Source organism: Bos javanicus, chromosome 9, assembly GCF_032452875.1.
Source record: "Bos javanicus breed banteng chromosome 9, ARS-OSU_banteng_1.0, whole genome shotgun sequence".
Taxonomy (NCBI): domain Eukaryota; kingdom Metazoa; phylum Chordata; class Mammalia; order Artiodactyla; family Bovidae; genus Bos; species Bos javanicus.
Window position 1 is genome coordinate 41,677,195 of NC_083876.1, and position 26,459 is coordinate 41,703,653.

The 26,459-nt window shown below is 43.5% G+C and overlaps 1 protein-coding gene across 1 annotated transcript in view; it reads right to left on the bottom strand.

Annotated features, from left to right (window-relative positions):
* Positions 1 to 13,722: 13,722 nt before the first annotated feature.
* The window catches only part of AFG1L (AFG1 like ATPase), a 198,098-nt gene continuing 185,361 nt past the window's right edge, over positions 13,723 to 26,459 (bottom strand). Inside the window, exons 11-13 of the mRNA XM_061427653.1 lie at positions 23,605 to 23,745; positions 19,781 to 19,894; positions 13,723 to 17,142 (exon numbers count right to left, since the gene is read on the bottom strand). Of these exons, the coding sequence (XP_061283637.1) occupies positions 17,014 to 17,142; positions 19,781 to 19,894; positions 23,605 to 23,745 (384 nt within the window). The 3' untranslated portion in view covers positions 13,723 to 17,013. The remainder of the gene's footprint in view (positions 17,143 to 19,780; positions 19,895 to 23,604; positions 23,746 to 26,459) is intronic.

Here is a 26,459-nt window from a genome sequence, read left to right on the forward strand (position 1 = left end):
TTTTAAAAGTTATCAATAGTTGCTGAAAAGTGAATCAGTCACCTTGGGGATGAGATTTGAGCTTAGAGCATTTTTCTCCCGAACGGACTGTTTTTCAGAACAATCTTGGGAGGTGAAACTGGGGCTTGATGGTGAGGGTCCCAGTCACTATTCAAGCCCCGTTTTGCCTGCGTGAATTCAGTGTGAACCCAGGTCCTCTTCATGTCCTGAGCCAATGCCATCCCAATGCTCCTGACACCCTCGCCACTGCCATCCTTGCTGGAAGCATCCGTGTGATGCTGTCTGACATCAGTCTCTCTGTAGGGGTGGCTGTGGATCCTCACTGACCTCCCTGCTGAGGGTGCCCTGCTCTTGCTGCTGCTGGCTACCAGGTCCCCTGGATCCCTGCAAAATAGCCAATGGCAGGTTCCCCTGAGTTCGCTCGGTCACAGTTCAGGGCCCCTCAGGCTATGCCCAAGGGCCCAGCGGCTGACCCAGCACTCTGTTGCAGTCTTCTCCACCCTCCCAGCACATGACCCCACCAATGCCTCCTTGTTCCAAAGTCGTTTTGTATCAATGACATGTCTCCACTTGAATTCTATTTCTCAAGTTCCTTTCATTTGGACCACCAGACTTTCTCCCAATGCCTGATCTAGGAAACATTCCAACTCAAAAAGGGTTTATTCTTAGGCCAAGATTTCTAGGTTCCCGCGAAGCCAGCCAGAGGCTGCTCCAACCACAGTCACCTGAATGTGGCTGCACTTAGAGAAAACCTGATGCCTTGAAAGATGCTACTCGCCAAGGCCTGAGCACCCTGCCTCCTCCTAGTAACTCAGTAACTAATCCTAGTAACTCTGAAGTCTCCAGTTTGTTTTAATTTTCACCTCCCAGCCACCACGTGTAAGATATTTGTAGAGTCAGGATGGGAACAGAAAGAACTTTGGTAAAGTCTCAAGAAGAATCTCCTGATTAAAATGAAAACACATAGTGACCCCAGTTACGTTGCTTCTCTTACAGCCTAAGATGCCAAGAAATACCAGCGATGTGTATGAGATAGGATGACGCAGAAAGAAGCCCAAGCTGGCTGACCAGAAACGGGCCAGAGGTGGCTCCCTCCGCTCGCACCTCGAATGCCACGAGGTTCCTCCAAGCCCAGAGACTCCACATTTCCCTGTGAGGACAAGAAGATACCCTGTGAAAAGGGAGAAATTGAACATGAAGGACCAGGAAGCAACCGTTTCTAACTGTCGCACATGGTTATGTACAAAATCTGTTCAGATCAGAATTAACGTTTCTTTTCACTTTGGCTGAGCCGGTGAGGGTTTATGAGATAGGCATGACCTTCAGGTCGGGGGAGTTGAGGTTGAGACAATCAGGTGGGGTCCGAACAAGGCTGAAGTCTCAGCCACAGCACTGCCTCCAAATCCATCCACCCCAGAGTGCCCCCAACAAAGGAAACATCCTTCTTCACTGCCTCTGGCACTTGTCAAGACACACCTCTTTCTGGTGAGGGCTTGTCACTGTCTTCCTTAAGTAGAGAATGAGGTCAGGATTTACGGACCATCCCAGGGACCACAGTCACCTGAATCATAGGGCACTTCACTGTTCCCGGAAGGCTCTGAGAGGGCTGGACATACATGGTGCCCTGATGCCAGTCTTCCCAGAAAAACACCTTTCAACTCAGGGCAGTTCTCTTACCTGCTCTGTCACAGCAAGGTAGGCTAGAACCAGGACCCCCACTTTGCAGATGGAGAAAGAGAGGCAGAGAGCGAGAGGAAGAAGCAGAAATGCCTACCCATCCCTGGTGGCTGCCTTCACTATTAAGCTTCACAGAATTCACTTGTTTGGGCCAGCACCTCTTATTGTTTTACAGGGGACTCTAGGAAAAAAAGAAAATGATTTCTCTCCTTAGTAATTTACCCAAAATGGGGACCTGGCCAGGCGCTGGCAAGGTGATGGTTTCCCTAATGTGGAGCAAGGGCCGCCTTCTGCACAGCCGGGAAGACGCAGGTCTTTGCTCTGTTTACTGGTCTCCTCCTGCCATCTAGTGGCCAAGAGCTGAGTATACATGCAAATTTCAAGCATCTCCAGTGCTCTCTGTCCCTTGCAATCCACACCCTGGAAGGGAGAATCCACTGGACCCTTAATTCATTTACCCCTTAGAATGGAACAGGTGAGAAGAAACTGATTGTCTGAGAACATGGTAAAGTTACCAAAAGGGAGGCAGAAAACATGAGATGCCAACTTTTAGCAAGTTGATCTCTTGCTGAAATTGGGTACATAAGGTGCTCCAACTCATCCCATCAACTCAACTTTGTTCTGAAGTGCAAAATTAGCTAGGCTTCAGGACAGACTCTACAAACAAGTCCTAATTTAACCAGCTGGCCCATCAGTGGTATTCCAGAACATTTATGTTTCTACTGCATAGTTCAGCTAAATTTATTACCCTCTGATTGGGACTTTTCAATTTTCAGTTCAGTTCAGTTCAGTCGCTCAGTCGTGTCCGACTCTTTGTGACCCCATGGACTGCAGCACACCAGGCCTCCCTGTCCATCGCCAACTCCCGGAGTTTACCCAAACTTGTGTCCATTGAGTCGGTGATGCCATCGCACCATCTCATCCTCTGTCGTCCCCTTTTCCTCCACCTTCAATCTGTCCCAGGGTCAGGGTCTTTTCCAATGAGTCAGTTATTTGCATCAGGTGGCCAAAGTATTGGAGTTTCAGCTTCAACATCAGTCCTTCCAGTGAATATTCAGGATGGATTTCCTTTAGGATGGACTGGTTGGATCTCCTTGCAGTCCAAGGGACTCTCAAGAGTCTTCTCCAACACCACAGTTCAAAAGCATCATTTCTTCAGTGCTCATCAAGTACCAATAAAATAAAAGGAATTTCTTGGCTCCTATAACTGAAAAAATAAAAAACCGAAAGCAAGGGAAACTTCAGGCATGGATTAATTCAGAGGTTCAACTTGTCTTAGGGTTCTGGGTCCATGAGTGTGATTCTTTCCATTCTGACCTCCTCCGAATGTTGCCATCATCCCTGGGCTGAAGAATTCACTGTAGCAGTGCCAGGTCAGCCCTCATATCTTCAGGCTACAAAGTCCAGAGAAAGATAGGATATCTCTTCTAGTAGTACACAGAAAATCCAGGAGGCTTCCTGGTCAGAAGCCCTTGGTAAATAATATTTCTCCTCTCTGTGAGGACCAGGCAGCCTCATCCCTAAGTCAGTCACAATGCCCAAGGGGAATGGGCTCCTCTGATTGGTGTAAACCAAACAGGGACCACTCCTGGAGCTGGGGTGTGATCTCAAACAGCATGCCTGGCTGCCATAAAACGACATGGGGCATGGCCAAAGAAAATGGGACCCTGAATTTTGGTGGAAGAAAAGAAATAGATGCCGGGGAGGTGGCCCATACAAGTGTACACACTAATGTGTGGTCTCCGGTGTTTTTCATCATCTACCTCAATCAGTAAACATGATCATATTTTGCTACCAATATAGCTTCTACTAATGTAGCAGTATATTGTTCATCATAGAGCAAACATATATTTTTGAAAGCTCAAATAAAAGAAAAATTATGTAGTTTTATGTTTTATCTATTAACAGGGTTTGAAAAGCTTTTTGCCATCAAGTCTGTGATTGGAAATACCTTACTCTCTTTTTTAAAATTACAGCTTAATACTTCATGATTCAAAGGCCTAGTCTTAAGTTTATATCTACACTTGGTTTTAATGGCTATTATAGCAAAACAAAATACTCAAATGGCTGCACTTCCTAATTCCTGATACTAGTTTTTTCAATTCCATGCACCATTTACACAAAGTTATTTTCCATCTCCTTGATGCCAAAAGGTTAAAAAAAAAATGAACTCTTAATTTGGAAGCTCATGAAATTTCATGTTTTGTAAGTGTGCAGATGTGGGAATTTTTATAAGTGACATCATTTTTGGCCACAAATCACATCTTGATGCAATATTCACAGACGTGTTCAAAATGTTCTCTTTATAGCAGCAGTTACAGCTGTTGTAAAGCTGCTTCTTTCTCACTCTGATTTTTAAAACATCACTCATTCCTTCAAGGTACTGATTTAAAAAATACTAATTAGCAGAAAACTACTAAACTACTTATCACAGGAATGGTTGGCAAATTTAGAACAATTACGTTTTTTTTCTTTGTCAAAGAAAAATGTATAACTCTTCTTTAAGTCCAAAAATTCTTTTAAGCACTTTGCCATGAGCAATCGAAAAGCCTCTATGTGGAACAAAAGTTTTTCATGGCCACATCAACCCTCCACCATTTCATTTACAAAACTCTGTGAAGATCCGGTTACTGAACGCTCTTGTCTTTATAAAAGGAACCATGTCAATGACACCCTGGAACACTGAACTGAAGCATGAGGTGACTCACTGCTGGCGGATGGACAAGCACTGTCAAGGCTCAGCGCTGTGGCTGCCACTGCGCCCTGAGGACAAGTCACGTGGCTCTGGGTGCCTGCCAGCAGGCCTCGAGAGATGCTAAGGGAAAGCCTGGTTGTGAAAAAGAGTAAAACAATTTTTATTTCTAAGTTTTTGGCTTATTTCTCAATTTTAAATATGCTTTCCAACAAAACAGAACTTCCTGTGCTTTCTTCCTGCATCTCAGGACCTGTCATGTGCCCTGGCAGTGTGTACTCGCCCCAGTTTGGAGACCGCTGCCCTCTGGTAGGACTTCGAGGATGCTAGTCTTGCTGCCATGGATTTCTAAGCTTCTTAGGAACAGGAGCTGGCCTGGACCTTCCTGTCCCTCCCATGAACCCGGCGCAGGGTCGGCTGCTCCATGATGCTGGATGAATGGATGCTGGCATTCTGCCAGCTGGAAACTCTGAGATGTGCTGATGCCCATGCAGACCCAGCTGTGCGGTAGGGCTCAGAGAGGAATAAATCCCAGGCCCTGTTCTTGAGCCTTCCTCATGTACTGGCCTGAGGGATGTATAAACATGGGATGGCATACAACCCAGGGCAGAATGAAGTAGGCGCTGCTGGAGAAATGCTAGAAAAGGTGTAGGAGAAAGGAGTAAAAGACCCTGTGTTCTTGTTCATTCTCCCTGGAAGGATTGTGAAAGGCTTCCTGGGGGAGGTGGCATTTTGGTCAGTGGTATAGGTTTTTGTACCACTGAAACAAGGAGAAAGGAGAGAGAGAAGAGGATGAAGTGGCCTCTAGGAAAGTGAAAGTCGCTCATTTGTGTCTGACTCTTTGCGACTCCATGGACTGTAGCCCACGAGGCTCTTCTGTCCATGGGATTCTCCAGTCAAGAACACTAGAGTGGGTTGCCATTCCCTTCGCCAGCGGATCTTCCCGACCCAGGGATCGAACCCAAGTCTCCCGCATTGCAGGCAGATTCTTCATCATTTGAGCCACCAGGGAAGCCCCTAGTCAACAAGGAGGGCCTGTAGGGAGAAAGTATAGGTGGAGGACGGAGAGCTCACCAGATCACTCTCAAGGACAAACTAAAAAATTCCACAGGTGGTAGGCTGGGACGTTGTAATAGTACTCCAGATACACCGGGCTTTAATAAAAATGTTTGCCTCATGGGAAGACGGTCATGAGCTGTGGACTCAACGGATGTTCTTCCTCCCTCCCACATCAGTAGTGTGGTCCTTAACCTTAGGGTCCTTGCAGTAGCTTCCCTCTGTCCAGAATGCCCTCCCTGGAGGGTCACACGGCTGGTCCCGTGTCATTCGGGGATGTGCTCAGAGGGCTTCTCTGAGCTCCTAACTGAGGGGCGCTCAGGCACATTCCACCACATCACCCTTCCTTTTTGTCTCAGCACTAAACACCCTGATGTCTCCTTGCTTATTTTCATGGTGATTTGTTAACAGGTGTCCCCCTCCTGCTCCCCCCACCAACAAATGCAAGGGTCAGGGCGGCTGGATCACCAAGCACACGAGTCGAGTGAGCGGCCTTACCCAGGTCCTCTAAAAATACTTGCTGTAAGGTCATTTTGATGAAATGGTCCAACTTAGGATTATCCTAAATCCACTTACGGGGGAAAAAAGAGAAGGGGAGGGAGACAGACAGACAGAGGAATATAAGACAGTGGCAATTGCTCCATGGAAATCAGATGTATGAGGCTACCAGGCAACTTCAAACTCCTATTCAAATTAATATCTGTGTTTTATGTACCGCTCAAAGATGCCTTGGGTTACAGAAAAATGTGGTAAAACTAATAAATATATTAAAAAATATTTGGGGTGTGTAAATTCTGAGTATTTGATTTCTTGGCAAATTTCTTTAGGAACATTAAAGGTATGGAGTCTTTCTCAATTTCAGTTAACCACAGTTTCTCTGAGAGCACTTCTTTGAAGTACAGATTCCCAGGCCCCTCCACTGAAGATTCAGATTCATTAAGTTTGAGGTGGGGTCCAATAATCTGTATGAAGCTTCCCAGGTGATTCCGCTGGTGCAATAGGTTTGGGGAACACACAGTATACAAATCATTCTATACCATTATCTAGAAAACAGTATCAGTGGTCCACTCTACTGCTTGAAAGGTCATTCCTGTAAGGGAAACAGTGTTGAAGAACTGTAAGATCTTATTTGAGTGAGTGAGTGAAAGTCGCTCAGTTGTGTCTGGCTCTTTGTGACCCCAAGGACTATTTGGTCCATGGAATTCTCCAGGCCAGAATACTGGAGTGGGTAGCCATTCCCTTCTCCAGGGGATCATCCCAACACAGGGATCGAACCCAGGTCTCCTGCATTGCAGGCAGATTCTTTACCAGCTGAGCCACCAGGGAAGCCCGAGATCTTCCTTACAACTTGCTGATTATAATGCTGACACTAGGCCACTCTCTCTCTGAACCTGCAGGATACCTCAGGGGCCTCGTGGGCGGCCGAGGGCCTTTGGCCTACAGGAAGAGGTCAGTGCAGGGCTCCTGTCTCCTCTGCAGCCTCAGTGTTACCAGCAGCTGCTCCTGGGCGGGGAGGTACCCCGGCCCTGACCCTGTCACCTTCCAGAGAGCAGGCCAGCACTCTGAGCCCTTCCCTTCCCAGGAGATGCTGCTGCACACATACGTGGCGTGACCTTGACTGTCAGGTTCTTAACGTAGCACCCGTGGGCCCCTCAAGAATCCACGCAGCGGCCTCAAGGGTCTGTGTGCAGAACGTTGGCAGACTTTCGGTTACAGTGAGAGGAGTTTCCTGAGCATTCGTTCTCTGTGGACCCCACAACTCATCTTAGAGAATGAGGCCATTTTTTTCACAGCATCACAGTGCCAGTTGGCTGTCCTGCCCCACAGGGGGAGGTCTGTGCTGGGGCCAGAGTTGGGGGCCTGCCTCTCCTTGCTGCAAAAGAACCAACACACACGGGGCGAGGTCTGCAGGAGGACGCCTGAGGGTGAGAAGTGGGCCACCCCAGCCAGAGTCCCGGGCGGGAGTGCAGAGGTGGTGACAGCCTCCAAGTTCACAGGTAGGTTCCTCAGGCCTCCACTCAGCCTTCAGATGGACCCGGTGTCCACTCCTTCTCTTCCTCCTCCCAGCGTGGGTTACATCACAGGGGTCTCACCATTAGGCTATAGGGGTCCCACCCTGAGGATGTAGCTCACCCACACACGGATGTCTGTTTTGCCCCAAACAATGTTACCTCTTCATATTTTGAGGATTGTCTTTGTGCTGCTAAATCTGAGTATGTCAGTACCTCAAAGGTATAAACAATTACTTTTAATTCTACAGACTATGTTATTTTAACCCACAGAAATCAATTGATACTTCTTTAGCAATTGAATTTAATATTCTGCATGCTACAGAATTTGGTAAAAGTATGATAGGTTATTAGAGCAAAACAAGGGGCATGTTTCAATGACGTCAGCAGCTTTCACACTATGCACCCTGAATTTGGGGTTCTAAAGATGAACCACTGAGTCTGGGAGGACCAAGTTAAATCCCAGTTCTCTCTGATCATTCAGAAGAGTAACATTCAAGTCACTGTATCTCCCTCTTCTGAATTTCCAAAATACTCAGTATTTCTCATGGTAGCTGTCACACTCTGCCCCATGTATCAGAGCTGTGTTTTCACACTCAGTTTATCTCCTGGACAGGATGGGTGGGTCTTGTCACCCTGCACCCTCTCCCCCAGCACACAACATCTGTAGCTCTGTCCTTTCCTCTGCCTTTTACTAACTTCCTGGCTGACTTAAGTGCTGTCAATGTTCCCAGGACACCTGGGCAAGCTGCCCTCTTGGCACTCCTGACACTACGCCCGTGTATTGTCCCAGGAGAGCAGCAGCTCATCGCGGTGAACCTTCGTCTCATTCACTTTGATGTGCCTAGCTCCTGGCAGAGGAGACAGCAAGTAAATGATGAATGAATGAATGATTAGTGAATATCTGTACACAATGTTTAACAGCTTTATTGGGATATAACTCACATACCCTAAAATTCTACCATGCCAAGTGTACAGTTCGGTAGTTTTTAGTATATTCTCAGAATTGTGCAATCATGACCACACTCTCATTTCAGACCCCCTGAAATTAACTGTAGAAAAAAAACGGTACCCATCAGCAATTAGTCCTCATTCCTGCCACCACCTCTAGGGCCTGCTTTGTGTCTCTAGGGATTTGCCTGCTCTGGACATTTCACATACATGGAATCATACAGTATGTTGGCCTTTGTGACTGGCTTCTTTCATTTAGCATAATTTGTTCTGGGTCCATCTATGCTGTGGCATGTACGATACTTCATGTTTTAAATGCTGAATAATAACCCATTGTGCAGATATACCACAATATGTGTATCAGTTTATCAGCTGGAGGATATTTAGGTTGTTTCACTTTGGGGCTAACATGGATAATGCCGTCTATGAACATTCATGTATGATTTTTGTGGGGACATATATTTTCATTTCAACTGGGTATATATTATATCTAGGAGTGGAACTGCTGAATTATACAGTAATTTTTTATTTTTAAATATTTATTTAATAATAAATAGTATTTTTATAATAATATTTATTTATTTTGGCTGTGCTGGGTCTTAGTTGTAGCATACAGGATCTCAGTTCCCTGTTGTTGTTACTATCCAATCACTAAGTTGTATCCAACTCTTTGTGAGCCCATGGACTGCAGCACACCAGGCTTCCCTGTCCTTCATTATCTCCCAGAGTTTGTTCAAACTCATGTCTGCTGAGTCGGTGATGCCATCCAATCATCTCATCCTCTGTTGTCCCCTTCTCCTCCTGCCTTTAATCTTTCCTAGCATCAGGGTCTTTTCCAATGAGTCAGCTCTTTGAATCAGGTGGCCAAAGTTTTGGAGCTTCAGCTTCAGCATCAGCCCTTCCAATGAATATTCAAGGCTGATTTCCTTTAGGATGGACTGGTTGGATCTCCTTGCTGTCCAAGGGATTCTCAAAAGTCTTCTCCAGCATCACAGTTCAAAAGCATCAGTTCTTCAGCACTCCGCCTTCTTGGATGTCCAACTCTCACATCCGCACATGACTACTGGAAAAATCATAACTTTGGCTATAATGGACCTTTGTCAGCAAAGTGACATCTCTACTTTTTAATACACTGTCTAGGTTTGTCATAGCTTTTCTTTCAAGGAGCAAACATCTTTTAATTTCATGGATGCAGTCACTGTCCACAGTGATTTTGGAGCCCAAGAAAATAAAATCTGTTTCCTCTTTTTCCCATCTATTTGTCATGAAGTGATGGGACCAGATGCCATGATTTTAGCTTTTTGAATTCTAAGTTTTAAACCAGCTTTTTCACTCTCCTCTTTCACCTTCATCAAGAGGCTTTTTAGTTCTTCTTCGCCTTCTGCCATAAGGGTAGTTTCTTCTGCATGTCTGAGGTTGATGATATTTCTGCTGGCAAGCTTGATTCCAGCTTGTGAATCATCCAGTGTGCTCTGCATATAAATTAAATAAGCAGGGTAACAGTATACAGCCTTGATGTACTCCTTTCCCAATTTTGAACAGTCCATTGTTCCATGTCCAGTTCTAATTGTTGCTTCTTGACCTGCATACAGATTTCTTAGGAGGCAGGTCAGGTGGTCCAGTATTCCCATCTATTTAAGAATTTTCCACAGTTTGTTGTGATCCACATAGTCAAAGGCTTTAGCATAGTCAATGAAGCAGATGTTTTTCTGGAATTCTCTTGCTTTCTCTGTGATCCAACAAATGTTGACAACTTGATCTCCGGTTCCTCTGCCTTTTCTAAATCCAGCTTGTACATCTGGAAGTTCTTGGTTCACGTACTGTTGAAGCCTAGCTTGAAGGATTTGGGGCATTACCTTGCTAGCATGTGAAATGAGTACAATTCCTTGACCAGGGATCAAACTTAGGCCCCTGCTCCATGGGATTTTGGAGTCTTAACCACTGAACCACCAGGAAAGTCCCTATATAGTAACTTCAAATGTTTAACATGTTGTGAACTGCCAAGCTATTTTCCAAAGCTGCAACCATTTTACATTTTCACCAGCAATTTCTGAAGGTTCCAGTTTCTCTACCTCCTTGCCAACCCTCATTTTATCTCTGATTCTGGCCATCCAAGTGGTATGTAATAGTAGATCACTGTGGGTTTATTTGCAACTCCCTAAGGAATTATTGAACATTTTTTTCATGTGTTTATTGGCCACTTATATCTGTACACTATTTAATCAAATTATAAGCAAGACAGCTTCACAGAAAAAGCTTCATAGATGAAGCCCAAAGAGTAGTGATAAGTTATGGAAGGTTTAGCAACACAAGGTCTCAAGTACACTCTTGACTCCTCCAGCGCTCTGTTCTTGCCCCCTGGCCCTTCTGTCAGGCCCTCTGGATCCTTCCCCTGGATGAGTAGAGTGTCCGGATTCCTTGTGAGTCAGGATATGCATATGCTCTAGTGCTGCTTGATTTTATGCCTGTTGGCCATCTGTATGTCTTCTTTAGAGAAATATATAATTAGGGCTTCTGCCCTTTTTCGACTGGGTTGTTTGTTTTAATATGGCTATATGAGCTGTTTGTACATTTTGGAAATTAAGTCCTTGTCAGAAGCATCATTTAAAAATATTTCCTCTCAGTCTGTAGGTTGTCTTTTCATTTTGTGGACTGGTTTCCTTTGCTGTACAAGTGATTTTAACTTTAATTAGATCCCATTTGTCCCACTCTTGCAGACTTTCTACAAAGCCTCACCGCCAATCCCAAAAATGTCTGTTGTCTTTGCACCTCTCTGGAGGTGTGCTGGAGAAATTCTGACGACTCTGTCCAAAATATTTTCCGTTCTTCTGTCTTTTGAGGGACCTCTGGTGCAACAAATTGTGTTGATCATATGCCTCAGTTTAAGATACGTTGACATCATTTGCCCAGGGGAGGCAGCATTTTTATTTTTCCTCTTATCTACCATATTCAACCTAATTTCCTTCCTCCCTTAAGCATCCACTCTAGTGTATGTTGTTTTCCTTTAATCTAGTGCCATAAATATATTTAGATTTTGTGCCTTAGAAAAATATTTAGTGTTTATATGTGGGTTTCCAAACTTGGGGCTTCCCTTGTGGCTCAGCTGGTAAAGAATTCTCCTGCAATGCGGGAGACCTGGGTTTGATCCCTGGGTTGGGAAGATCCCCTGTAGAAGGGAACGGCTGCCCGCTTCAGTATTCTGGCCTGGAGAATTCCATGGACTGTGTATAGTCCATGGGGTCACAAAGAGTCGGACATGACTGAACAACTTTCAGTTTCACTTTCCAAGCTTGTATTAATGGTGTTGAATCTAATTCTCCCTCAGTGGTGTGTGACTGTTGTCCCTACATAAACACAGTTCATTGCTTCTGATGCTGCAGAGGATTTCCTTGTGGGAAGAGTCCACATTCCTTAGCAATGCATTCCCTTAGTGACAGACTCCAGGCGGCCTCCAGTTAATCCATCTCTTTGACACTCAGTTTTCTCATCAGACAAAAAGACTGGTGATGATAACACCTGCTTTTACATAATGATTGTGTCAATTGATACTTCACAGTTTTGCCAATCACCATTTTCCAGGTCTCTGCCATCTAAATGATGCTGTGAGGAGCAACCCTCTTCAATGCCTCCACACCCACATCCTTCCTGTCCTAACCCTCAAGGTCCACAATGGCTCAGTAAATGCGGGCAGACAAGGCCATTAGTACAGGATTTGGGACTAGAAAACGTATTTCCTGGCTGTGTTACCTTGGGCCTCCGTTTCCTCATAGGGGGTAGGGATAATCATACTTTCAGAGAATTGCTGTAGACGAAACGAGAGAATAGAAGCGAGTGTTCTGCAAAGTGGGAAGCAATGCTGGGTCAGCCAGTCTGTTACTAGTAGGGGTGGAGAAGGCAGGAGAGTCGGGGGAAGGAGGAAAAGCAAAGGAAGGAAGGAGAGGAACAGGCTCTGGGAGGCAGCAGGCAGGCCTTGGTGTGCCAGTGGTCCCAAGCCCCAGGTCCCCTGAGGGTCACAGCAGCAGCCTTGTCTCCCTGGGAAGTGCCCTGGTGCGGAGTCAGGAGACCCACATAGGCCCACCTCCGTGGGGATACTGGGTGTGTGGTTAGGGTTTATCAACCCTGGCTTCACATTAGCATCCCACGGGGAGCGTTACCAAGTACAGACCAGATCCCCACATCTCACCAAATGCATCTGACTCTCCAGTGTAGGAGGTAGGCCTGGGAACAGCAACTTTGACAACTCTCCAACTCTGTGTGATTCTTAGACTTTTTTGCTGTCATTTCTTCTCACTGACCACAAGATGGTGCTCTCTTTCTGGGAAATCTCTGATGTTCACCAAACAATTTTCTTTATTAATCCTGAAAGAATGGGTTTGAAATTAACAATCTTCACAGCATCTCATTAGGCCAGAACTCTGTGCCCAAGCTGTCCAGCCGTGTAATGTACACCTCTCCCTTCTGCTGGAGACCATACCGGGTTAGGACTGGTCATCTCTTGTTACAAAGCAGAGTAGGCATTAATTGTTGCTTTCTGATCAAAATCATTACAGTCAATAACAACTAATATTCCTTTAATCTTTTACCGTTTGCAAAGTGCTTTTTACCAACTATCCTCAGAATAACTTTATGAAATGGCTATTATCGTCATTTATAGATAAGAAAACCAAGGCTCAAAGCACTAGTTCAAGGTCACGAAGCAAAAGCTGGCAGAACCAGATTCAGGGCCCTTCCCACCTACTTGGATAAAGAGAGGTGCATCAGAGAGACCAGCTCTCAATGGATACGGCCCCAACAAGTACAGCCCTGAGAGGAAGCTTCTCAGACAACCTCTGCAGCCCTCCTGAGCGGGCTTGGAAGACGGACAGATAGATATCCTTCTGGAGTTTCACACTGTCGCACACAACAAACAGGTCAGTAGATGATACGTTTGACTGGGTTCAGTGAGGAGATGAGGTGACAAATGTGAAGTTTCTAGTGCAGAGGAATATAGAGGCAGCAGAGACTCAATAAGAAGACAGACTGGATTATTTTAAATTTTCTGTTCCAGGAAAATGAACTGCTGTGCCAATGAGAAAGAAGAATCTGCCTTGAAAAATTTAACAGACTCATGTCCAAAGAAAATAATTTTCTACCAGCCAGTGATGTCTTATGAGACTAGTGGATCTGAGGAAAGTTATATACAAGGTCACAGACTTACTACCAGAGTTTCATAATTGATCAGGAACCCAAATGTCAGGACCCAGGACCCCAATTCCTCAGGGTATTTTTATCCCAGATGAAGGGGCTGCAACTGTAGGCTCAAGTTACTTGGAGTAAGAAGAATGTTTTCAGGACAGGAGCAGTTACATGAAAGTTTATTAAGTCACTATTTTGATCACTTTACTGACTCCAACGTACATCTTAGCAATTCAGTATGTGGTTGGACCCACTTTCTGTACCTCAGCTTCACTGTCTGCAAGTGGTATAACCATAGAATTATTATAAGGATCAAAATAGTTTATTTATAAAGCATTTAGAACCATGCCTGGCACACAGTAAGCACAATGTGTTTCTTAGATAATGCTAAATAAATAAATGGATATGAGTATGTCCATTTACATATTTTACAAATAAAATTTTAATTTTCCAAGTTCCAAGTAATTTTTAAATTATGTTATTTGCACACCTATAGGTATAAGAAATATATTCAGAAGGCATAAAATAATGCCTTATGACTAAAACTTGAAATCCCACTGAAAATACATAAATTTGATTAGAACAGTACTAGTCTTTGGAGCCTTGTAAACATCAGAAATAGGTTAAAAATTCTTTAAGTCTACCATGTCATTATTACTGATGTTAACAGATAAGCCTATCCATTGTCTAAAGAAACACAAGAATAATGCAGTGATCAGATGTTTCTATCTTTTTAAAATGTGCTTTTTCTCTACTTGATTTCTTCTAAATTTGGAAATTAGTGATCATTTTGGAGGCATTTTCCCAACAATAAAAACCCTCAGCATGACCCTTGGTCACCTCTTAAGTGAATGGGAGTGTAACACAGCAACAGTCAGTTCAAACCTCATCTTCAAGTACAAATTAAAAGCAGTTCAAAAGGAGAGACAGAGCATCTGCTCTGAGAGATTTCACATGATCCCAGGGAGAAAGACTGGAATGCTGAGACGGCAACTGGGGCAGGACTTGGAAGAAACAACACATATATTGAAATGCTTTCCGATCTAGGAGTCATTTTCCTCTCATTTTGGCATTACTTTCCTTTTTAGCAGAACTACCATATTGTTTCAAGGTAACAGGTTTTCTTGAAGGCTTTTGCTTCTTTTCTTGTAGGCTTTTTTATGAAACAATTAGTGGAGAGGAGATGGAATAACATTGTACCATTTCCAGCTACCTCCTGATACTCCCTCCTCTTTCCTTCTGGAACTTAGGCTGATATAACAGGCCCTTACACTGTCTCCTCCTCTCATCCCCACAGACCCCACTCTCAGCAAGCCCCTTCTGCCATGGCCTGTCCCACCAGGTCCAGGAAAAGGGGCCTAGAGGGCAGGACAAAAGTGTAGACATGATCTGGGTACTCAGGTGGAACCTGAACTATAGTTTTACCTTGCAGCAACTGTATTTTAAAAGGAGTTTAAGTTCTTTAGTACCAAAATTATAAGGCATTTGCACTGAGAACTCCATAAGCTTCTGTACATTTAGCTAGGGCCCTAACTAACATCACATTATTGTTTCTATGGAAAAATCAAATTCTTGTTTCAAATACCTGACCTCAGATGAACTTGTACAACAGAACTTGTGGGGGACTATTCACATATACCCACACACTCAGGGACAGCTCCTCTTTCTATCAAGCAGACTGTCCACCAGTCAGTCTGTCTAGCATTCACACTGTCTTTTTATTAACGGATAACATATCTGGCCAAAAAAAAAAAAAAACTGTGAAAACAAAAAGCTTAGATTGAAAGACTAAAATTAAATATTTTATACTTACTGAGTACAAAGTAATGGTTCTGTTGTAAATTTATTAAACAAAAAGGAATTACTCTTAAAAATGATCTTGTTTTTATAGAGGTGGTATGGTAAAAAACACAGTACCTGAGTTTTGTGGTTGTAAACGATGAATCTCCAGTCAAACTGCTTTCCTGAGCCTCAGTTTTCTTGTCTATAAACAGGGATGGTTATATTGTCTCTTGAGGATTATATTTCTATGCAAGATTTAGAAATTTCTAGCAATAAATCTTGCACAGTGGTTATTTCCTGTCCTTTCTCCCTTATAACCTGTTTAACATCTTTTTGAACTCACTGTTTCACTTCAATAAAAATATTTTCAAATTGCACTTAATTTTCAGAAGTTTTGATTTAAATGTTTCGCTATTCTTGGGTACCCTACCTATCCATCTGATTGACTTAGGTTAAGGTCCAAAATAGACTAGTATGGGTAGATTATTAACCTATAAATGACATAGTTTATGTTGATAATTGTAATAATTTCTTTAAACTGACTCACCTGTGCCTACTCTCCCAAAATATTTAATTTTCACAAGATTTGTGGATTTCCATTCTTTTTCTCTTTTTTTTTCTTGAATAAGGATTTAGACTCTTGTAACAGCCTCAACCAAGATTCCTTCTGTGAGTGACAGTTAGCAAAGTCAGGTTGTATTTGAATGAGTCAAGGAATGACTTCCATGGAGGGCAAATCAGATTTCATTTAAGTAGATTCGTCAAGCGAACGTTCTTTCCCGTTTACTGTCAAGCCCGTCGCTCTGCAGAAGCAGAGGCAAGGGTGGGAGTGACATCTGCGAGCAGAGCAAACACACGTGAGCAGTGGGAAGGAGCTGCGGTGCACGGGGTCTTACGGCCTCAGCGAGCAGAGTCCATTCTGCGGCTTAGTGTGGTCCAGGGTGCTCCCCTCCTGACACTCTCACTGGTCCCCATTCCTGGTGCTTGTCTTCCGGGCTCTCAGAGTTGGGGGAATCTGCCTGTCGGTTGAAATTTGACACCCCTGTTTCTTATTCTATGGTTTCATAATCCTTGATTTTTTTTCAGTCAGCTGTATGTCCACTGGAGATCAGGTACTGCCTGCAAAGCTTGAACTCAGGGTAAAAAATATACTCTCTGCTGTAAGGAAGCCTAAAGACTTGGGAGATTTAAAGTAATTTACAGGCCCCAACAATCACAGAGATAAGTGCATCAGAAATCTTTTTTTGTTTTGAATTGAAATGTAGGGTGTTTTTCTTCCACTCTCATAAAAATGTGTTTCTATCATGCGGCTACCAGGCAGCCAAAAGCTCACAGATGTCCAGACACCCTACGTTTACTGGTGTGTGTATTCAAGGTTCATTCAGGTAGCTTAATATGAAACCAAAATGCCTGTCTACATTCAGCTTGGTAAGAGTGCTGATTTTAATTTTGTGATGTAGAAATAAGGCCAAATAAACAGGCAAAAAGTAGACCTAAAAATGGCTTTAACTTACTAAACCACTATATCTTTGACAGCAATTTTAGATAAAAATGGTCCAGAGGACAAAGTGCATAATTAATGATGAGAAAATGATTCCTTCAAGTCCCGTAATAAAGAGTTCTCCCTGCGGTAATCATTTGTCTAGAGTTTTATTCACGCAAAAGTGATGGTTACTTCTTGCTTCTGTCTCCTTCATTCCAGTACTGTTCAGTCTGCATTTCTGTGAGTCGGGAAATTGTACGCTGAAATGCAAAGATTTCCTCTTCTCCAGTAAACATGGCGAGTCCTTCTGCTGAGTCCTATTTATCAAAAAAATAAAACAACAATCCAGCACCAGTTAAAACCTCTGCAACTAAAAATTTAAAGAACTAAGTACAAGTTTAAAAAATACTTTTTGAGCTTAGATTATAAAATATTCTACAAATTTTTTTCATTAAATTAGACTAGAGAATCAACTAATTTTACCCAACAATTAGATTAGACTAGAGAATCAGCTAATATAAATTAGACTAGAGAATCGACTAATTTAAAACAGTAATCAATTAGCAGAACAAATTAACAGGAAGAAAACATTAGACGAATAATTAAAGCTGAAACAACACCCTAATATCCAAATAAGAAAACTTTTGCTCAGATGAAAGTTCTCTACAAAATCTAAAGGAAGGACATTTCAGACAGAAAAGGAATTCTTTCTCAAAAAGTGCATGCCAGAAAAAAGTAACATCAGGACCTCCCTGGTGGCCCACTGGCTAAGACTCCAAGCTCCCATTGCAGGGGGCCCGACCGAGTTCCATCCCCAGTCAGGGAATTAGATATGTTATGCCAATACTAAGACCCAGCACAGACAAATAAATAAAAATTAATACATATTTTTTTAAGAAAGAAATAAGCAACAACAAAACCCAGTAGTTCCGGTATATCAATATGCGGCTAAGACTCTCCCTTGAACCTTCACAGTCAGGGCCACGTTCCCAAGGGGAGGCCTGAGGGCTAATCTCTTTTTCCAAACTGGGTGACTGAGAGGTCTTCTAGGGACCTGGAGATTGTGTCTGGGAGTGAGTTTTGGGAAGGCCAGAGCTGTTTTTGGTCTTGAGCTGCTGGGACACTTGATCCTTCCATGTAGGGTTCAGTTAGGGAGCCCTCCGTGAGGCTAGCAAATAAGCTGGGACTGGTGATTTCAACACAGGCTATAGCCTGTAAGTGAACACTGAATCTTGCCTCTTTCCTTAGGAGTTTGCTATTATACTCTCTCAGAGAAAAGTTCTGCACTCCTAAATCCAAATTACTGACCTACTGTAAAACTGCATGACCCTATAGCCACGTGCCAGGATTTCTTCATGTATTATTGGCCCTAAATGCTGAGCATACTTTGCCCTGTATCTGAACTCTGATCAGAAGAAAAATTCAAAAACCAATGATTTAAAGAATTTCAGACACTGAGATGAAGTAGCCCCTTAAGTATATTCTTCCAAATTGTCAAAAGACATTATTTGAATGTATTGCTCTCAGAGAAATGGGGTCACAAGCAGCTATGTATTTCTACATGTAGATTTAAAAATCATATTTTGAAAGTTCACTATTTAAACAATTATTGGCCTCATTTCCCCAAACTCCTGAGAGTCCATAATTTCAACTCAGGTCAATAAGGAATGGTTTCCTCATTCCAAATGGTCTTCTACCACTGGGGTTGAAAGAATGGGGCTCCCCTCATTGGGGGGGATGAGTGTTTATAGTTTTAAATCTTTTACTAATATTTCAGTTGTCTACAGTTGATAAATATACCCTGTAATATTCATACAGAAAAAGGAAATGCAAAGCCACTTCTGTTTGGCCTGGAGTGAATCACCAGACCCCCCAAGGTCCAGGAGAACTGGGCCAGCATCAGCTGGTTTCCAACAGAGCATCCTCAGAGCCTGGCACCCACAGTTCAGTTCAGTCACTCAGTTGTGTCCGACTCTTTGCGACACCATGAATCGCAGCACGCCAGGCCTCCCTGTCCATCACAAACTCCAGGAGTTCACTCAGACTCACGTCCATCGAGTCAGTGATACCATCCAGCCATCTCATCCTCTGTCGTCCCCTTCTCCTCCTGCCCCCAATCCCTCCCAGCATCAGAGTCTTTTCCAATGAGTCAACTCTTTGCATGAGGTGGCCAAAGTACTGGAGTTTCAGCTTTAGCATCATTTCTTCCAAAGAACACCCAGGGCTGATCTCCTTTAGAATGAACTGGTTGGATCTCCTTGCAGTCCAAGGGACTCTCAAGAGTCTTCTCCAACACCACAGTTCAAAAGCATCAATTCTTTGGCGCTCAGCTTTCTTCACAGTCCAACTCTCACATCCATACATGACCACTGGAAAAATCATAGCCTTGACTAGATGGAAAAGCAGTAATGTCTCTGCTTTTCAATATGATATCTAGGTTGGTCATAACTTTTCTTCCAAGGTGCTCCACAAATGTCTACAGAATGGGGTTAGGAGGTGAATCGTGGATTTCTTTTTAAGCAAAGGGACTTGCCAGGCACAAAGTCCTAGAACAGCCAGTCCACATGATTGGATACTGTAGCATATGCTCTACAGATCCAGCAGATGTGAAGGAGGATATCCAGAAAAGGCAGCATGGTGTGGCTGAGGGAGTCCAGAACCAGACACGGGTGCCTGGTGGCCAGCTCTGGCCTGCCATTGGCCAGTGGTGTAACTGCAAGCCCCTTAGTCCACCTCCCTGGTCTTCGCTTTACCACAAAGATTCCTTCCACTCTAAGGCTATAATTCTCTATATTTACTGATGTTGAGGATATGTCTGCTATACTGGCTTTAGAAGAAAGCGGCAAATCAGTGGTTAAATACATACTGCATTCGTTCTTTAAAACATAGCCATGCATCAAACCAAAACAATTAAGTTGTTTTATAATAAAAAGAGATTATGTTAATATCACCTACCTGGCTCAGCCCCAAATCATCCATCAGTATTCTGCTTTGCTCCAACTCACTGTCATGATGATCACACAAAAATAAGCTTGATACAGGAGCTGATGCAGAGCAAATGATGCGCACCTGAAACAGAAAACAGCAAATGGTGTCACTCCTTAACTTTAACAAGGTGAAGGCAAAAACAAATTTCTCATAGAATAAAAAAATCTTTTATAACAGGGAGCTGAAGATTTTTGCTTTTAAATGGTTCTAAATATATGTAGCAAAATTGGTACTTGGTGAAAATACACTTTTACGAGCTTACAGAATGCGTATTTATAAAGAACAATGCCTTGAACTCCTCTCTTTCAACCTAAGTAACAGTCTTAACTTCATTTCTCCTTCTACACATTTTCTCCAAGTCCTATATTTATTTTGGAAAAAAAAATATTTTAAAAGCTTCAATCTATCACATTTTTTCCTGTTTCATTAATCTATTTTTCTAATTAGAGATTTTACCTAAATATCCAAAAGTTACCGTAAAGCTACTAAAATTTTTATTAATCTCCATGTTTTAAAGTCCACAAAAAGAGCATAAGCAAAATGTGGCTGTCAAAATTTCAAAACTGGCAGGACCCATCTACACTATATCTTCTTCATTAATGAAAAAAAAAATCTTGCATAAATAAGTGAATATAGCATTTCTTTAAAGTGGATTTCAATATTTGGGAAGCTTTTTTTCTATTTCTGGAATACCTCTAAAATGTAGATACACACACCACATAACCTATAGTCAGATAGCCTGGGATCAGAGATGTTTCCAAATGTATTTTTGAAACAAAATACTTTTTTTAGGAAAACCTCTTGACCATTTTCATACTTTTTCTAATAGTCTCTTTAAAGTGCTATTTTTAAACTGCACAGCACTTTACAAACATTCCCCTGCAGCTTACATCGCCTTCTGAAGGAGGGAACAAAGGTTTTAGGGGCCGCTCCAGGCCTGGAGAGCCTCAGCTCGACACCAGTCCTGATCTCTTCCAGTTCTAAGTCCAGAGGCTTTTCCATTACCTCTGAGGTTGACATTTTCACTTGACTGTGTGAAGCCCATCTCTGTGCGCATCTGAGATGCTCTCCTTTGCATCTCGTTACCCCTTTGCTGCACATGTGACTAAGTCCAGTGCCCCGCTCCTCTAATTACACCCTGAGTTACCAGAACCCACATTTATACCAGCATCCAGCCAGACATCCTTGAAAAACACTAAGCTTGGCATGAATATTTCTTGATTACATAAGTGTTTGAGTGAATATCCATGTGTAATCACACACCAGAAACTGCTTTCACAACTTAATAAATTTTATGTCCACTAGTTTAAAACATACTCTTCCTGATGTTTCAGATCTGAATTTGTTTTCAGGATTCACAGCCATCCTTTTAAAATCATTATTTAAGTAAATGTGCTGATATCCATGGACATAGGAGCCTGGCGGGCTACAGTCCATGAGGCTGCAAAGAGCCAGACATGACTGAGCACACACTCGCTATCAGTATTTTAAAACAATGTACTGATGTTTGGGACTAGTTCTTCCATATACAAATGACCTTCTACCTCCTCTTATAAATTATTTTAACCACAAATGACACTTTTTTCATTACTTAGATGGAAATGTCCTTATTTCACAGATTTCTACAAATGCATTCTAAAACGATGTCTGTTTAATGCTTCCAATTTCTGAAATAAGAATTTCGGCTATGTTTTAAAAAGAGTATAAACTTTAAATGTGTGCTTTAGTTAAAGCAAATGTTAGGAGAGTAGTTCTGACATTCCATCATATTGCCAGAAAAATCTTTTTGTCTAATGAAGAAGTGAAACAGTGTGGGGAGGTAGGATCGGGGAGGGCGGGGGACTGAAGGGTAGGGATCATAAGCTTTCAAAAATAAGAGTTTATCAATGTGCCCCTCTAAGAGCCACCTACCAGTGCACCCCTCCCACTTTCTTCTTGAAGCACTGCCCTCTGAAAACAGACTGCTACCCCTGGGCAATGTATTCCAGACCCCACATGATTATTTCAGAGCTGAGTCTCTTGATGAGTAATCCAGAAGGAGACAAGTAACAGACCTTGATCCCCAGCCCTGGTGTTCTCAACTTCCTGCTCACAGGGCCCCCTGAGAGCAGGCAGCAGATTCTGATGGCACTCACTAAGGTAGGTTGCCTTTCATGCTCAGGCCCATCACAGGGCCTGTGCTGCCAACTCTCCACTCTGCACGTGGACCCCAGCCATCACAGCTCAGTGTTCACGAGCAGCACCTGAGGAGCTGATGAACCAGCAGGCTCCAGGCCCCGTCCCTGGTCTTCATCTGCTGGTGTGGCGTGGGGTGAGTTCAGGAATCTGGATCTTAAGAAGCTCAGATGATCCTGGTGCAGCTGGTCGTCAGAAGGACTTCCTCGGCCTGCCCCCAGTTCCCATACAAAGATCAGTCTACTGTCCTCCTGGACTCTCACGGCACCAAGTCCCCTCTCTCGCCAAGAGAACATCCCACACTCAGTTCTCAGAACATTTACACTCAGTTCTGCATACATTTAATCAGTGTCTCTTCAACACCTGACTATCAGCTCCATGAAGGCAGGCAGCATGCCTGGCTTTGCTTGTCACTGAATTAGCACTGTGCTTGGTGTGAAGATTGCTGAATGAATGAAGAAAGGAAACATTAAGAATCTCACCTCTCCCTCCCAGCAGATTCTGGTACCTTCTCCTCCCCTCAAGGTCCCTTCAATTTTAGAATCACTGCTCTATTTCAGTACAAGGAATAAGGAGGGAAAACTGTATCTAAGGGTAAAACAATATTTCACTCTTAACTTGAAGCGGTACTTTAACTTTACTGTAAATATATTTACAGGCATATATTATTATTAGTGGCTCGCTGGTGTTGTTGTTCAGTCATGTCCAGCTCTTTTCGGCCCCATGGACTGCAGCACGCCAGGCTCCCTGTCCTTTACCATCTCCTGGAGCCTGCTCCAATTAATGTCTGTTGAGTCAGTGATGCTAATGGCTCACCTTCATTGAAAGCTTACTGTACGCTGCACAGTGTTCTAAGTATTTCACCTGCTCATTTCATCCTCACAACAGTCTTATGAGGTAAATACCATTATTATCCTCTTTTTCTAAAGAAGGCAATTCAAGCTAAGTTGGTCTTCAAGGTAGTCAGCTTGGCCCCAGGGTCCACTCCTTAACCACTAGGCAATAATGCCCCTGATGAATGGACAAAGGCTCGGCGACTCATGCTGGTAATAAGACAACTGGGTTTTTCTTGCTTGTTTAGGGACAATGATAGTTACTGGGGTTTCCAAGTCAGAGGGAGAGAAAACTCTAATACTGAGAATGGCCCTTTAGTCATTCATTTATTCATTTTGTTCATCCGTTATTTCACCAGTCCAACAACTGATTCATGCGACAAATGTTTCCTGAGCACTCTATCTAGGTAAGGCACTGTGCTGTGCATCCTCACAGACAGAGAACAGGATGCGTCTAGGTGAGTGATGGGATTGGGCATATAGCAGCGTCTTATGATGGGGCTTTTAATACAATATGATTACCGTTACTGCCACCACCAACAGTACTTGTGCAGCATCAGCGTGTACCAAGTGCTGTTTTAAAAGATTTACCTGGATTAGTTTATTCTGTCCTCACGATAATTCTCTGAAGTAAATACTACTTCAGAATAGTATCTTCGATTTGTATGTGACAAAACTGAGGCACAGAGAAGTAAACTAAGGGGTAGACCAGGATTCCAGCCCAAACAATCTTGCTCCACGGTCCAGAATGTTTAGTTCTGAGAAAATGCACCACATCCTTACCTTGAAATCATAAAAGTTATCAATGAGAGTTATGAATCTCCGAGCTTGGGTCCTCTTTGCCAGGGTAAATTGTGGAATGTTTCGTAAAAATACTGTATCAAAATTCTTTGACAGTTCCAAATAGTCACTGGCTCCAAGTGGCTATAATTAAAATGAAATAGAGAACAGAAAATTGAAATAAGTCAATTCTGGTTGAAAATATCTCTTTTTCTCATCATGGTGTGATCTAGGTATCGCTTTGAGGTAACTTTACCAAACACAGTGGTGTTCTCAGAGCAGGCTGAGGACAGTGTACACCCTACTTACTAGGGATATAAGCAGAAGGGAAGAGAGAAGACGAGCACATGGTGGGCCGTGAAGAACAATTCCAGCCACCTCAGCTGGCATCCTGTAGGCCCACATCCTAAATCTGGTCTTCATCGTTTTATTTCTATGACATGATTTTGCTGCTAAGTCACTTCAGTCGTTTCCGACTCTGTGTGACTCCATAGACGGCAGCCCACCAGGCTCCCCCATCCCTGGAATTCTCCAGGCAAGAACACTAGAATGGGTTGCCATTTCCTTCTCCAATGCATGAAAGTGAAAGGTGAAACTGAAGTCGCTCAGTCGTGTCTGACTCGTAGCGACCCCATGGACTGCAGCCTACCAGGCTCCTCCATCCATGGGATTTTCCAGGCAAGAGTACTGGAGTGGGGTGCCATCACCGTCTCCGATGACATGACTTTAAACATGTCCAAATGAATCCTTCCTATGACTCAACTGTAAACTGTCACTACTGGTAAACTCAGCTGTCTTATCACAGCAGCTGAATGTTATGTCACCACTTTGAAATAAAGACTGTGCTCCAGTATACAAAAGCATCAGACAATATTTTTTTGTTTAATTTGAGGTACAATTACTGAAATACAATGTAGTAAACACTGCTAACCTTTGTAGGCAATACCAGAGGGTTTTTGTACAAAAGTAGAGCAAGCCCTCGAGCATAGCTTGGTGCACCTGTTACCTCCCCACACAAGGAGGATGCAACCCTCGGGATCCACAGAACCATCACAAAGGTGTTGCCTGCAGGTGTAACATGTTTGTTCCTGAAACACGAAGGTAATTTATGACAGTTATGAAAACAATCCACACATTCTCTGGGGTCAGAAACACTCCCAGGAGAGTCACTTCTAAATTGGGTGTGAATGGCTGTACCCTGTGAACAGGAGCCATGAGCAAGGGTCAGGAGAAAGTTTCTGGCCATGAGAGAATGCAGAGAGACTCAAAGTCCAGGAGCTGCTCTCAGGTCCCTCTGGAAGCTCTCAGATCCCAACAACTGATCCCTGGGACCCAAATAGCTAAGCCTCTTCAACTTCCGGCAGAATTTATCAATACTCCTCCCTGTTTAAGAATGTCTCCCTTGGACTTCCCTGGTGGCTCAGTGGTAAAGAATCTGCCTGCCAATGCAGGAGACACAGGCTTAATCCCTGACCCAAGAAGATCGCACGTAACACGAAGCAACTAAGCCCGAGTGCCACAACTATTGAGCCTGTGTTCTAGAGCCTGCGAGCCACAGCTGCAGAAGTCCATGTGCCCTAGAGCATGTGCTCCACAACAAGAGAAGCCATCGCAATGAGAAGCCTGCGCACAGCAACTGGAGTCGCCCCACTCGCCACAACTAGAGAAAAGCCCTGGCAGCAATAAAGACCAAGTATAGCCAAAAATAAATAAACTAAATAAATAAATAATTAAAAAACAAAAAAGAATGTCTCCCTCGTTGGGGTGGTCGTTTGCATTAAAACTTCTGCTTTCAGAAATGTAGATACAACTATGGTCCTGGGAGAATCAGGGAATTGCAAGGAGGGGGAGTGATCCTCATCTTAGAGTCCACCCTTTACACCTGCCACTCTCCTAACAACTAGCTGAAATCAACTATACTCAGAAAACTTTTCCTGCAGGTGTGGGGTGGTAAGAGTAAACTGGAGAGGGAGGCCTTGGGGAGGTGGTTCCCTCAGGAAAAGCAGCTCTAAGAAGGATGCGCAGCAACTACAAGCCCAGGGGCACAACACCAGAGAGTGAGCACAAGGAAGAGCCTTGAAACCTGCTTAGAGACACCCCTTCTCTCCTCTCCTCCAACAACCAGGTAACAAGTGGTGCCAGAGATGACCCTGTGTTTCCCCATTTCCCTGTGCTGGCTGGACAGCCTCTATCTCTAGACCCAGAGTCTGATCTTAGCTGAGACTCCCCACTCACCTCAGCCACACAAGGGCTTGCACGTGCGGGTGGTTTAACGCTGCTGTCAAGGCTGATGTGGGCCAGGAGGGTGTGTTAACAGAGCAGCTCGGAACAAGAGCTCTACACAGCCTGAGTTTGAATCCTCAGTCTGTCATTTATTAGTGATGTGTCTTTGGCAAGTAACCTCATCTTCCTATTCTTTCGTTTTCCCATCTGTAAAATGGGAATTGATTCCTATCTCACAGAGTTGTGAGGCTTAAACAAAATAATACATGTAAAGCGTTTAATACAGCACCTGGAACAGACATTACCACTCAACTCACTTTTGCTTTGCTCACTACCCCTGATTACATCCAAAACCCTAAATCAGCCTTTGTGCATTTTCCTGTTCTCACAGTCACAGCAGAAATCAGATGAGATTGTGAAATCCCATATAATGAAAACAATTCCCGAAGGGGTGAGGGGGAAGGCAAGATACAGTGTCTTTGCAGAAAAAGGAGACCTCTACAATAAGACACTCACGTTCTGAGGGTGACGCACACTACTTCTTGGGGATCAGTCAGAATTTAGTGTCTCCTGATGTATAGAACAGTCTTGTGGACTCTGTGGGAGAGGGAGAGGGTGGGATGATTTGGGAGAAT